General features: G+C 41.1%; 1 protein-coding gene across 1 annotated transcript in view; it reads left to right on the top strand.

The window, feature by feature from the left end:
- Nucleotides 1-15,055, top strand: part of COL21A1 (collagen type XXI alpha 1 chain) — a 127,277-nt gene that overhangs the window by 30,701 nt on the left and 81,521 nt on the right. The window contains exon 9 of the mRNA XM_089918920.1: nucleotides 4,068-4,130. Within this exon, the coding sequence (XP_089775046.1) occupies nucleotides 4,068-4,130 (63 nt within the window). The remainder of the gene's footprint in view (nucleotides 1-4,067; nucleotides 4,131-15,055) is intronic.

Genomic DNA, 15,055 nt, shown 5'->3' with positions numbered 1-15,055 from the left:
TTCTTCTGATTAGAGACTCCTTTGGATTATCAAAGTAGCCTCTGTCTAAAGTACAAAAGCCTTTGGAAAATTTCAGGAGCCATTGGGCATTCACATTTTTATGTTAATTTTCCCAAACTAAGTGGATTCCTTCTAGCTGAAGAGAGGGAGGGGAGAGGTTGGTTTTGGAGAAAGGAATAGGTCTTAGGTCAGATACTTTTGTGGAGGCCAGTAGTTAGTCTGAAGGCACAAGCATTTTGAGAAGAGAGCTTGAAAACATGGGATTTGGACCTAGGAGATATTTGTTTTAGGTGAGCAACTTAAAATATTAGCTTACTTTTGAAAGCATTACTGTTTCTCACTTTAATTATTCATATTTGCACACTTGCAAGGCCATGTGCAGGGATGTTTTAACTTAGTCCATGATGTTTCCATTGCTGTCAGCAACTCAGAAATCCTGTGGCACAAAATCAATTCATCATAAGTAAGAATTGCTTTTCAGCTGAATACTTATTTTTTTAAATTGCAAATGTTTCAACTAAATTAGAAGAAAGCAGATTGAGAATTTAGTCACAGTTATATAATTATAGGTCATATGTCTAATTTGATGTATTTGGAAAATGTTTTCCATGTTAAATTTGCTAGCTCTCCCTGGGTTGGGTTCTGATCAGTGTATGCATTTTGATGTGGGCAGAGGGAGCAGTGTTTAGGAGCATGGAGTCTGGAGCTGAATTGACTGAGTTCCCATCTCTACTGCTGCTTTGTGACCATGGGCAAGTTACCTAACCTTCCTGGGTCTCAGTTTTCTTATATGTAAAATGGGAGCAGTAAAATTACCTGCTTCGTGGGGTTATTGTGAGGATTAAGTAATTTAATACATGTAAATCTCTTAGAGCAGTGCTTAGCATATAATAAATAGTCAATAAAAGTTGGTTTTATTACAGTAATAAAATTGAATTTTTATTCTAATTGGGCTTCTCTTCGAAAATCAGTTAGGGTTTTACTTTATTCTTCCAACAACAGCAAACCTACCCGAGTTTTTGCAAATAAACCAGTAGGACAATAGTCAAAATAACCAGTAAAACCTACTAGAAATAATAGAACCTGCAAAAGAGATTATTTTCCATCTTGGGGCTGTTGACCTGTGCCTTAAGAAGTCACACTGGATTTATCTTGTGGGTGATTTTTTTCCCTTGGAAACTTAGTTTTGATTCATTTAAAATATTATTGTTAAGTATATTTTGTACTTTTATGCAGCATAAAAACACAAATCCCGTTTCTTCTCATGCCAAAGTTTTATTTCAGCCTCATCATTGTAGAAGTTAAAGCCTCTCAGATCCTTTTGATGTCCTAGATTTTGCTGATAATTAATATTCTGCAAGTAAAGAGGTCGTTAACAGGAGATTGGATCTGATTGGAAATAGTCAGCAAATAGTTATTGAACTTCTACTTGGTACCCAGCATTGTCCAAAAAAGGAGAAAATATTGACCATGTTTTCAAGGAGTCTCAATCCAAATGATAAATGAAGACCCATCGAGGGAAAATTTTGAGAAAACTCTTGTTATGAATAAATGATCAGTGATATGGGAGCAGCTGTAGCATTTCAGTAGAAAAAGACATCAGGAGAAAATGCAGTAACAAGGAAGGTGCAGTGATTGGAAATTTTGTTATATTAACTCAAATGGAAAAGGAAGAGTCTTCCCAGAAGTTAAAAAAAAGATCGAATCTGTTAAAAGGCAGTGAGGCCAATCTGAACATGGTTAAATAAAAATGGCAGGGAGGCCAGAGATTAGTGTGGAACCTCTCAAAATAAGAAGAAAAAAATCTAACACCCTAGGGGCTTCCCTGGTGGCGCAGTGGTTGAGAGTCCGCCTGCCGATGCAGGGGACACGGGTTTGTGCCCTTGTCTGGGAAGATCCCACATGCCCTGGAGCGGCTGGGCCCGTGAGCCATGGCCGCTGAGCCTGCGCGTCCGGAGCCTGCACGTCCGGAGCCTGTGCACCGCAACGGGAGAGGCCACAACAGTGAGAGGCCCGCGTACCGCAAAAAAAAAAAAAAAAAAAAAAAAATTGTAATACCCTAGAGCACAGGAATGCTGCTCCCTTAATGTCCAGCTGACACTGGGTGTCTTTGGATTAGAATTACAAATTGTACCTCTTCAGCAAGAAATTACATGTTCCTGTGTTATTTTTCTCCCTGGATTTACAGCTATTCTTTTTCGATCTCTTTTAAAAGTGGCATTTCCCTTCTTCTCAACCTTTCCACAAGCTAAACCTCTTGGGCAATCGTAGGTGAAAAACCCATCCTTTCTTCATTGGTTCCTTGATAGAGTTCACACAGTTCTTTCCATTTTTCCTGTTATGTTTCAGGAACAAACCTCCCTCGCCAGTAGCCTGAAGTAGAATTTCAGATCAGCATATTTGGCTCTGTGCAAGTACCCTTAGCACTGGTGTTTAGTTAACGTATAATCACTGTGGTATGTGTGAATGATTTCTTGAAGTAGATATGAAGCACTGAATTGAAATCAGTTGTCTGTCTGTAGTAGTTTACCAATACTGATGGCCGAGACGTGATGTTTTTAGGGGAGATACCGCATGTGGACCTCATGGACTCCATAATACATGGATATGATATTATTATTATTACTACAACTATTATTATTATGGCTACACCCCTCAGCTAGTGGGATCTTAGTTCCCCGACCAGGGATCGAACCTGCACCCTCGGCAGTGAAAGCACAGAATCCTAACCACTGGACCACCAGGGAATTCCCTCATATTATTTTTTGAAGTATTTCTTAGAATTAAATTATAAAACACCCTCACTTCACAAAAAATGTTGCTTTCATTGCCTTTTTTCATGGGTGGTGACCATCTGATTGGTCAGTACTGACCGTTGGGCCTGGGCTCGTTGCCAGGCTGTATGGAATAATGTTCCTTGAAGGTCTCTGGTTTGTGAGGACAAAGGTCCGTTTTTAGGTGTGAAATGTACTCAGGGAATCTGGGGGTTGGGCAGAGTTCTTTGGCTTGGGCCTCACTTTCATGAAAATATTCAAATCTAGAAGTTTATCATTATGTTAAAATGAGATTATAAATATAGGCAGAGACACACTGACTGGACTGAAAGAAATAACTGTTGTGCAGCTGTAAACTTGAGTCCCACATGGAAGATCATATAGCCTATGGGCTGTTTTTTAAAAAAATACTTTTTTTAAGGTAGAAATTATTCTTGTTTTTTATTGAAGTATAGCTGATTTGTAATTTTGTGTTAATTACTGCTATACAGCAAACTTATTCAATGAAACATATATATATATATACACACACACACACACACACACATATATACACATTCTTATTCATAGTCTTTTCCATTGTGGTTTATCACAGGATATTGAATACAGTTCCCTGTGCTCTACAGTAGGACCTCGTCGTTTATCCATTCTATATCTAATAGTTTGCTTCTGCTAATTCCAAACTCCCAATCCATCCCTCCCCCACCCCCGTTCCCCTTGGCAACCACAAGTCTGTCCTCTATCTATATCTGTGAGTCTGTTCCTGTTTCATAGATAAGTTCATTGGTGTCATATTTTAGATTCCACCTGTAAGTGATATCATATTAAAAAATAATTATCAATTGAATTATTATATCATAGGTCATGGATATCTGTAGTGTAACATCTAGAATAGAATTAAATCTATAGATTTCTGAGTGAAATACTACTGTCGTTGAAACCATAGTTGTTCTGATATTGCACAGTTTGTTCAGAATTCTAAAAATGTCTCTTGCTATAAATACTGATGTTTTACATCAGTGAAAAGTACTTTCCTTGTTATACCTGTTGTGCTCACAGAATTAAATCCTTGAAAGTTTTACATAATAAAAAGCCTTTAATTTTTAAGGTAGATATGATAGCATTTTTCTAACCCTATTTTGGGATTTCCATCTTTGTTTGTTTATTTTTTGTTTGTTTGTTTTTCAATATACAAAAAGCTGCAAATAATGGAATTGGCTTTGAACCTTGATGGACTCTGGCTGAATCAGTGTGGTTGGTTGTTTTGGACTGAGAACTTTTTTTCCTCTCTAGGGTGACCCTGGACAGCCTGGGAACCCTGGATACCCTGGACAACCTGGTCAAGATGGTAAGCCTGTGAGTACTGAAAGCTTAGTCATCTCCAGTACTGGGATTATAGGGTCAATGTAACCTTGCACTGGGCGAAATTCAACAGGCAGGGAAGACTTTACTCAAGACTATTGTAATAGGGGAGAGAGGCTCAACTCTACACAGCTGAAACAGGGGGAGGGAGGCCTCCTGAGGGCTGGGTGAGCTGGGAGAAAAGTACTGGAGGACTTTAAGGGGAGATTGATCAATGGGAGGAGCAAATGGAGTTATTCCTGAGCATGGCAAACGTCTTCCTCAAGGTTAGACCATCTGTGTTTGCTACTTGGCACCTGTCCAAGTTAGGGTCATCTCCTCTGTTTCCTTAATGGATTTTGGGGTGCTGTTTCCTTAATGGTTCCATTTCAACGGGATGGCTCTCAGGTCCTGGAGAAAGACCTGGGTTGTAAAACTGGCAAGAAGCTTTTAAAAAGATTTACATCTCAAAGGGGCAGATAAAGAATTTACGGTTGATTTTCAGTTTTCTAAAGTAAATGCTGTAGGAAAAGGGAAATCAGGGGTGTAGACTTGGGAGGAAGGCCGCTAAAGTTTAGTCAAGCTGAGGGCCACATTAAGGCTAGCTTGGTCGATAGAAGTAGTGTTCTAGTCTCCTTTTAGGTATCTTCACAACTGCATACATCTTTGCTACATTAAAAAATTGCCCAGTGAGTTCTCAATATCAATGAATATATGGGCTCAGAAATCCTTTTATTTTTTCCCCTTCGTGCCTTAAAGTTTTCAAGTTAAAGATCTTTCTAAAGGTGATGTTATTTTCCTCAGAATATATGCACTGGAGTATACTTATAATCTGACTTAAACAAATATCCTCTAAGGTTCAAGAGAATTTTAGGGATATTTATGAATTAAGGAAACATAAAGCAAAACCACTTTAAAGCAACTTAGGCAAATTTTTACAGGTAAGTCAGCATATTTATCACAGTAAATAAACATGCGGTAATAACTTTTGAATGTTAAATAATTGTCGCCCAAAAAAAGTATCTCCTGAGAGACTTTATCACAAGATGTTAACTCTTTCCATGAAGCATGGGAAGGTTTATACTGTGCGTCAATAATTTTCAAGGCAAGAAAGAACCACAGGCCTCATGTTAAACCACCAACACCCCAACCATCAGGATAGAAGGGAGCTTGTTCAGTCCCTGAGTGAGGTTTGCTGACAAATTTAATACAAAAAAATGCAGCCAACTTTCAAAGTGGCAGTGTGCTGGCACCTTTCACACCCGTGTTGCATGGAAAAGGGGTTAAATATACAGGTGAGCCTCTCTGAGAGAGATGTCAAAGAAAGGAGTCTGAAGAGGTGACAAAGTGGTGGCCAGCTTGGAGCTGAAGCACTGCCAGGAGATGGGGGTGGTGCTGTTGAGCCGACTCAGTGGGATCCACTCCAAGTGTGATGGATCCATGAGGGGGCCTGCAGAAAGGAAGTGACGTGGTCTGACTTACTATTTAGAAAGATAAATATGAATATTCTGTGGACAGCAGATTATATGTGTCAACTGAAAAAATGCACAGCCTAAAAGTTGAGAATTATGTTGTATTCGGCGGACTTTCTGAGGACTTCAAGCCTGGAAGGCAGTGTCTCAGAGAGCTCTAAGGGACTGCTCGGAAGAGGTGAGGGAGGGGCCAGGATATAGAGGGATTTTTGCAACAAAGGTCAGGGAGTCCAAACATCAAAAGATTACCGTTCATTAAAGAAAACCAGACATCTCAAGTTAAGGGATTTAGTGCTTTTCTATGTATGGGAAGATGCAAGAGTCCAGGCTCATTGAAGTCATTCCTTTGATATGCACCTCAGCTATCTGGGGCCAGTGTCCTGTGTTTTCTCATCCTGAGTCCCCTCAGGGTACATCACTGGGGGCGGCTGCAGTGGCTGAGGGCTTGATGGTGGGCATCCTGTTTCCATCCTGAGTTGCTTCAGGGATTACAGTCTGGGTGGTTGTAATGTGACGGCTTGATGGCTGCAATATCCTTTGTTTACTGACATGGCAGGTGGCATTTTTCATTCACATGGGGCAAGAGTGGGGGCAGGAGGCCATGGAGGAGGTTATTTCAACATTCTGAGTGAGAAGTAAGGGTGGCCTGGATTAGGGCGATGTGCTGGAAGAGAGAAGAAGTGGTCAGAGTCTGGAGTATTTTTTAATGTGAAGCTGAGAAGAATCCCTGTCAAGTTAGATGTGAGAGCATGAGAGAAAGTGCCAAGGAAGCCTCAGAGGATCTTAGCTTGGGCAGCCGGGTGAATTGTGGTGCCATTTCCTGAGCTGGGCGACACTGGCAGAGATGTAAGTTTTGGGGGGAGACATCGAGAATGCATTTGTGGACCTGCTGAAGGTGTCTCCTAGGATATTAGAAACAGGAACCTTGAGTCAGGAATGTGTTGGAGAATGAAAACACACAGTTAGGACTCTGTAGCATGTGGATGTATCTAAGCCTGCCAGAGCCGATGAGATCATTCAGGGAGTAAGTACAGATAATGGGAGAAGAGAAGGGGGCAGGGAGTTGAGCTTAGGGCTCTGTTACAGAGAAAAATAGGAGGAGGATCCAGTTGAGGAAATTGGGAAAGAATAGTCAGTGAAGTAGGAGGACCACAGGGAGGGTGTGGAATCCCAGAAGCCAAGTGCAGAACGTATTTGAAGAAGGGAGCCATTCATTGTGTCACTGCTGCCATGAGGTTGATAAAAATGAGCTCTGTGCCTAGACCATTGGATTTGCTTGATAGAAGTCATTAGGGACCTTGATAAATGGGGTTTCAGGGAAAAGCAGGATTAAACAATGGGTTCAAGAGAGACAGCTGGAGATAAAATGGTAACAGTGAACATAGATACTTCTGAGGGGTGTAATGGGGAACAGAGAACTGGAGCAGTAGCATGGGGAGGACGTGGGATAAAGGGGTTTTTGAAACAATAGGAGATGTTAGAACATGTTTATATGATGATGAAAATGAGGCAGAAGGGGAAAATTCGGTGATTTGGGAGATAAGGGATATTTACAGGAAGAAAATCCTTGGGTAGGTAAGAGGGCATTGGTTCCAGTCACAAGAGGAAAAGTGTGGCCTGGATAAGAGTCTAGGCAGTTAAAGCTTCAAATGGGGGTTAGAGGGCCAAGCCAAAAAGTACAGAAATTGCTAGGTGCAAGGATAAGAAGTTTATCATCAGACTGATTCTATTTGAGTTGAATGAAATGAATGGATTCCAAACCTAGCATCTCCCCCTTTTGCCTTTATCTTCAACTCCCATTATGTGCCAACACTTGCCTTGTCGTTTCTCTTATAACCCATCCCTTTCTTGCGATAACTGCAGGTGTCATGTGACCTTGGTGAATTCCCTCACTGCAACCCCTTCATCCCGCTGAAGATACTGCCCAAGGGCCTGGGGGAGTTCTGCCCTGATCATACTGAGGGGGATGGGTTTTATGAAGATGAGCCCTCTGCCCTGGAGACCCCTTCCATGGGACATGCTCTCTCTGTTGCTGGCAGCTGCAGTGCTGTCTCAACTCCAAAGCAGAGACACCTCACATGTCGACTTGTCACCTGCTGGCCTCTTGTGATGACACGGAGCTCCCCTGACAGCACTGCCAAATTATTTAGGCTTTTGTCTTTCTAGTGGTGCAAAGTCCTAGGCAATATTGAGAGGTGAGTGCCTTCCACAGGCTATCAGCTCTAGTTTGCCCTTTTTGCCATGAATGAAGTACTGGAAATTAGTTATAATTAGCTTGATACAATAATCATGGATATGATACTCTGTGACTCTCATTTAAGCTATAGTAGGCTTATTGTCTCATCTCATTCAGTACATGTATATTTGTGTTTGTGTGTATGTATAGATATAGCTCTGTAGTATCTGACATTAGATGTTAGATGCTATTAGGTAATATCTGATGTTAGAGAAAGAAGAAACCTACTGTAGTAGACAGAATAATGTCCACATCCTAACTCCAAACCCTGTGAATATGTATGGTACCTTACATGGCAAAAGGGACTTTGAGATGAAGACATTTTCTTGGTTAATCTGAGTGGCCCAGTGTCATCACAAGGGTTCTTATAAGAGGGAGGCAGGAGTATCAGTCAGAGAAGATGTGGTGGGTGATGGAAGCAGAGATCAGAGGGAAGCAGCTGTGAGCCAAGGAATGCAGGCAGCATCTAGAAGCTGGGAAAGGGAAGGGACAGATTCTCCCCTGGAGCCTCTGGATGGAATTCAACCTCCCAGTGACACCAAGAATTTAGCTCCCTAAGACCCATTATGAACTTCTGACCTCCGGAAACATAAGTATGTGCTGTGTTAAGCCACTCTGTTTGGGGTAATTTGTTACATCAGCAGTGGGAAACTGATGCACTACCCCAATACTGTTTACCTAAAGGGATGACTTTTTTCTTAAATATCTCCCTTTTCCCTTGTCTTTTTCCCTCTGCAGGAGATAAGAGGTTAGGTGACCAGGCAGGAAGAGAAAGTGAGCCTGGGAGCCAGAACAGCTGAGGGTCATTAGTGTGTGTCCAGGGCCAGCGCAGCGGGAGTGGGGCAGTGTGGGTGGGGCCTCTGGCTGGTGATTGAAGCCATCTGGCCAAGGAAACTTGGATGGAACAATTCTAAGGGAATTCTGCTTTGTTTGGATTTGGCTCTGTGCAACCCCCCTCAATCAGTAATTTGAATCTTTTTCACATAACCGGGCCAAGTCAACTGAAGCTTTAAATAGGAAATTATTCCACTCTGGAGAAATACTAATTTTCATAAGGAATATGCCTTCAACCAAAATTAAAGAACTATTTTCAAATCCTTCCACTGCTTTCTAACTTCTCTATCAGTTAAATAGCTTCTCTCAGCACAGTATCTGAGCATATTACTATTTTACTATTTTATCATTATCAAAAAAGAGGCAGAGGAAATATTTATACATCCTGTTAGGTACTTCAGAGTAGGACAGCTGTGAAAAGCACTGCACTGCTATGACATTGATTTTTTTTTTAAAGAAGGCCATTTTTGGAAACATAATAGGACTATTTTATGATTTTATAGAAGTTTGTATTTTTATGGTGCTCATTTCCACCTCTTTTCTGTCGTCATTAATTACTATTCATGAAGGAAAGTACTTCCCTGAACCCAAAGCCTCAGCTAGTTGTTGGAGAGATCTGGGGCTGTTTTGCCTTCTTCTTTGCTTTTGAAAGTTGGTTTGCTTTTATGGGCCTCAGTCTTTTCATCTGGAAAATAAGAAGGTTCTCTCCAATGCTGATTTTCTAAGATTTCAGTAAAGTCATATTTGCTAAGAGAGAAAGGTGGGCTAGACCAAGCTTCAGGATTTTGGAGATGATTTTCCATATTGGCCTTAAGAACTGTCTCAGGAAGCCTGACCATGCACTACTTCCAATAGACAAGAGTGCACTGGTCAACAGGTCAACCTCAGTGATGCAGTGCCCCTCTCCACCCCCACACCCATCAACGTGCCCCTGGATGGTCCAGAGATGCCAGAAGGGGCCCGCTTTCTCTGGGGGATTAAACCTTGTAGAAGTGGTAGTCAGCACAGGTGGGGAATTTCAAAGTTACAGGGCCTTCTTAAACCACACATAGAGGGGTGGGGCACATACTCAAGATGAAGGTGTAAGGTAGGTGGGAGGAAGGAGTGGCCTCCTAGAGCCTTCAGGCCCTTGTGACCACTTGACTTTGGTTTCAGTTGGAGTGAACTCAGGAGCCATGGGAGGGTCTTGAATAAAGCTGTAACGTGACATAACTTATTTGTAAAAGAAATGACTCTGACTTCTGAGTTGAAAATAGATGTTAGGGCGATGAGGGCAAAAACAGGGAGATGAGGACAGGAGACTCTTGAAATAATCCAGGAATGAGATGAGGGCGACTGGCGTCAGGATGGTAGGAGCGAGGGGAAGGGAATTGCCTACACTCTCGGGATATTTTGAAGTTAGAGCCCCCAGGATTTACTGAGGTATCAGATGTGAGTTTGCAAGAGAGCAGTCAAGGGTGACTCCAGTGAGATGTGGTAGAGAAAATCGGGGAAGGAGAGTCAGGAGTTTGCCTTTGGATAGATCAGATTTTTATGTTAGACGTTCAAGTAGAAATTGTAAGTGGGTGATTGAGGATAGAAGTCTGGCATTCAGAGGGAGTTCTCTTTGTGAACTGTCCTTTCTTGTATTTTGCATCTCAATTAATGCACTTCTTATACATTAAGATAATGAATCCTTTGCTATAGATGTTGTCAATAGTTCTTCTCTTTATTTGGTTTTAATTTTTAGAAAGGTAAAATTCCCCCACAATTAAATATTTTCTCTTGCTGTTTCTTCCAGTGTTCTTTTTTTGAGCATTCGATACTCTATGTTCATTGATTTAATATGATTTTCAAGAATTTTTGATTCTTGATTTCATTTTGGGAATTTATTTTGGCATTTGGGGTGACATGACGATCCAAAAAGCTCTGGTCAACTTGGAGGATGGCCATTCTAACAAACTGAAATTCAACCAGAATATTTGCCTGTGAGACGGTATTTAAATTTAACCTTGTCGAAAGAGGAATTAACATATGTAATGTGTGGCCTCAAAGGCTGATGCAATTTTTGGTCTTGTTAGTAATATGTGATGTATGTATTACGGAAGACTACAATCCTGCTTTTGGAGTGTTGGATTTGGTTTGGGATACTACACTTTAGGAGTATGTAGGATCTGGAATTCATTCTGAAGAAGAGAGTAAACTCAGAAGACAGCCGGCGGGGGGTGGGGGGGGCAGTTACTGAGCTTCAGGTGTTATCCCAGCAAAGATGCTCTTCTCAAATTCTAAAATCCTCCAGAATGGTGTTAGAGAGAAGGAGGAAAGGGAGGAGAACTAGGCTTGTAGAGTAAGTTTGTTGGGGGGTGGATAATTAGTAATAGAACAATAGGACCCAGCAGACAAGATTTTTATGCTTTCCTCTTTCCCGACTCTGAACTGAATATGGTACCAACTGTGGACTCAGTCTTTTAAGAGCTGTGGGGGTTTGGGGTCCAAGTGCCATGAAGATGAAGGACCTGGAAAATGAGATACATTAGGATACAGGCCAAAGAAATGGCTATGATGTAGCTTGGAAAAAAGAATAACACGAAGCAGCCTCATTATGAAGTATATGAAACATCCTTCTAGAGGGAACAGTTTCCACCTGAACTCACTTGCCTTCAGTCTTGGTTCCTTACCAAAAGTGCTTATGGTCTCCCTGTCTCCCGCTGCCATTAAACAACCCCCCCCCACACACACACCTATGAACGTCTCACTGATAGATTAAAATGTGGACCATTGGGCTTCCCTGGTGGCGCAGTGGTTGAGAGCTCGCCTGCCGATGCAGGGGACACGGGTTCGTGCCCCGGTCCGGGAAGATCCCACATGCCGCGGAGCGGCTGGGCCCGTGAGCCATGGCCGCTGAGCCTGCGCGTCTGGAGCCTGTGCTCCTCAATGGGAGAGGCCACAGCGGTGAGAGGCCCGCGTACCGCAAAAAAAAAAAAAAAATGTGGACCATTTGTGTCAAATGAAGTATCCACTGCTTTGGCAGTTTATCTTCCTTTTCTCTAATAAAACGTTATTTAAAACTCATCTCTTCTATAAAGTTTTCCTAGACAAAGCTTAGTGGATTAGCTACTTCATTTTTCTTCAACACACCCCTTATGTAAATCTCATATATGGATCTTTCCATGTTTATGTCATGCGTCTCTTAAATAGATTACATTATATTTTATATAGGCAGTATATACAATAATAATAATATGTGCATAATCATTACATGTATATGAATGCTATCTGTATATTTAATTAAATTATTCAAGGAATTGTTTGGTGGCACACCTAGCACTTGTGATTTTAAAGGTCAGTTCATGCTGACATTGTGTCTTCTTTTGATTGTAATCTTTATGAATGCAGGGCTGTTTCTACTATTATTTTTAGAGTCCTAGGTACTGGTGACTGGTTGGACTCAATATTTATATATTTGCTTATTTATTTATTCTTTCATTCATCCACTCACATTCTAGATATTTGTTGGGTGTTCTTCTAGGCTAAGGGAATATAGCAGTGAAGAAAACAGAAAAAATATCCTCTGTTTTGAATATCACATTCCACCGGGGAAGGAGAGGTAATAAATTCATAATTATAAAATAATAAATACGTAAATAATATCAGATGGTGGGAAGTACTATGAAAAAAGATGGGACAGCAAGAGAGGGAATGAGGTTTAGCTATTGGTCATCGTCCTTTAAACATAAAGCATAACTATAGAGATTTAGGGTGGGAAATAAGAATTACTAAGAAGGTATCAGTTAACTTAAAAAGCTGTGCATTCTCCTTTTGAAATAAGCTTAGTATAACTTTAAGTGTTGCCTCACTCAGGGAATGGGGCAGTTTAGTTAGCTAAGTTTAATTGCATCTGTGAATCTGAGAACAGAACTGTATCTGCAGAGATTACTTGTCAAAGGCAGGCAGTGTTTTCCTTTCATGTGCAAAGCTCAAGTCTGATTGTGTGAGCCCCTGATTGAGTGGCTTGGATAGAGATCAAAGTCCTTCATCAGACCCACAATGCTGTGTGCATAGCCTCCATCCTCCCATTTTGGTCCTGTTTTGCAGGCTGCTTCCTCATGCTCTCTCTCTTCTTTCTTCTCCGTGGATGTGTCTCATCCCGTCACACCGCAGGACACGTTGAAGGGCTCCCTCTGCTGCACTGTGCTTCCTTGACTGTTCCTTTGAGCCTGTGTCTTCCGGAAGCTTCCCCTGACTGCTACCCTTTGACCCTTATGGCATCACAGTTCTTTCTTAGATCTCAGCACAGGTGAAATTTTACAGATATTCATGTGATCTGTTACTCAAATAATTTGAGCAATCAGTTAAAGCCTATAAACTCCTTGACTCATAGTTGGGTTAGGTGACAAAAAAACTAGTTTCTGTAGTAGATATACCTGGAAAGACAGATTTATGAATATTCTTAGAATTTAGTTGTGTAGAGTTATAAACTCTGCCAGTGCCTAGAGGAATCCACAGTGCACATTAGAAGTATACACTTAATTTTGGTTACCTAGTTACCCTGGCTGGGTACATAAGAGACTCTGTTGGAACTCTGGGAAACATTGAAGAAAATTATGTAATAGTATAAAATTTAAATCACCTTCTTATATTTTAAAAAGGAGAGTGACATCCAAAGAGATTTCTCTAGATTTCATTCTCTTTTTTAAGTTTAGAATATTTAAAGGAAACCAATGACTCTATCCTCACTACTGAAACAAATCTGTACATTTAGATTGGCAGAATATTTTATGGTATGGTTAGAACTGGGCTCAGAAGAGACTGTGACCTTTGCACATTTGATGATTTTATTTTCTTAATTTCCTTTTCAAAGCTATACATCTTTCCTGGAGCATCGGAACTCTGAATCATGGAAGAAAGTAAATTGATTCTGTATTCTTCAACCCTACAATTTGGCAGCGAGAATATTTTTTTCCTAAAAATGACTCATTTACAAAGAGACTTTGTGTGAACATGGAAAAGACTTACATACTTTCAGAAATCTTGCAGTTGGGGGTAGGGTGGGTATCTGGGCCTGCTAATAATTGCGAAATGGCAAAATTAATGTTGAACAGGATTAGTTGGTCAATGATCATGTGAAAGTTACAGTTCTACAAGAAAAGACAGACACTTTTATATTCAGAAAAAGAAAAACTCAGTAAGCTATATAAAAAGCTTATCATTTTTCCTGTTTTAGGGCATTTTTCTTGTTTTAATGTACCCTGCTATGAGTCAACCAATGTTTTACTTTTTGCTCCTCTCGGAAAGTGTTCTGTGTTGTAATATTCCTGCCCGTTAACCTTTATTTTCCTGATTTTTAGTCCAAAATTTGTTGTTCTGAATTTCATCCAATTTCTTCTGGTGATTTGCCCTGGGATCTCCCAGCTTGAACGTGGTTTTGGTTTTTCTTTATTTTGTTGCTAATCACGCTTCCTCTAGCTTCTAAAATAATCATTGAATATCTTGATACAACTAAGTTTTCAAGAATGCATCTCATTGTACGTTAAGAAAACAACAACAAGCTGGTTCTTATAGTGTGGGAAGCATTGATTATTCCTGTATTGCAGTTCTTCTAAAGACAAAGCAAACAGGGCCATTAAAAAATACACAGAGACCTTGTTCAGACGTTCAGCAGTAGATCTGTATGCATTCTGAAGAAAGGTTGTCATGATGTGATGCCCAGCCATGCCATTTTTCATGCTCTAACGGTGGCCATTAAGACTACAAAATAACATTCTGCAGAAGTGTTCTCATGGCTTTGCACAATAGTCACTGAGTCTGAAGACAAGAAAGAAGCTCACCTTTACTGAATTCCTTATGCCTGCAAGACTTTTTCACCTGTGAGTCCATTTGTTTCTTTTCAGAAGCAAAGTGGGTATTATTATCCTAGTTTATGGTGAGAAACTGAGGCTTAGCTAGGCAAAATGACTTAGCCGAAGTCCCACAGAAAGTCAAGGGAGGAGGAAAAATTCAGCCCCAGGTCTTTTCCAATTTCAAACTTCATTGCCTTTCCACTTCACTGTGCTGCCTCCCAGGATTTGGGGATGTGATGAGTCTGCCTGAGGTCACATTATAAGTCAGAGGTGAGCTGGGAACATTGTTTGGGGCATCTCCACATTGCTTTAATCCATTAAAATATGATGTGCCCTCTCTAACAAATGCAATACGTTCACTTATTTCTTCTTCGAAGGGGAGAGATGGCATGGCAGCTTTTTTTTTTTTTTTTGCGGTACGTGGGCCTCTCACTGCCGCGGCCTCTCCCGTCACGGAGCGCAGGCTCTGGACGTGCAGGCTCAGCGGCCATGGCTCACGGGCCCAGCCGCTCCGCGGCATGTGGGATCCTCCCAGACCGGGGCACGAACCCGTGTCCCCTGCATCGGCAGGCAGACTCT

The sequence above is a fragment of the Delphinapterus leucas genome, chromosome 10 (genome assembly GCF_059928025.1).
Source record: "Delphinapterus leucas isolate spDelLeu-1000000601 "Yukka" chromosome 10, BTC_Dleu_Yukka2, whole genome shotgun sequence".
Lineage (NCBI taxonomy): Eukaryota > Metazoa > Chordata > Mammalia > Artiodactyla > Monodontidae > Delphinapterus > Delphinapterus leucas.
Note: the sequence above shows the minus strand (reverse complement) of the source record. Positions and strands in the feature narration are given on the sequence as shown.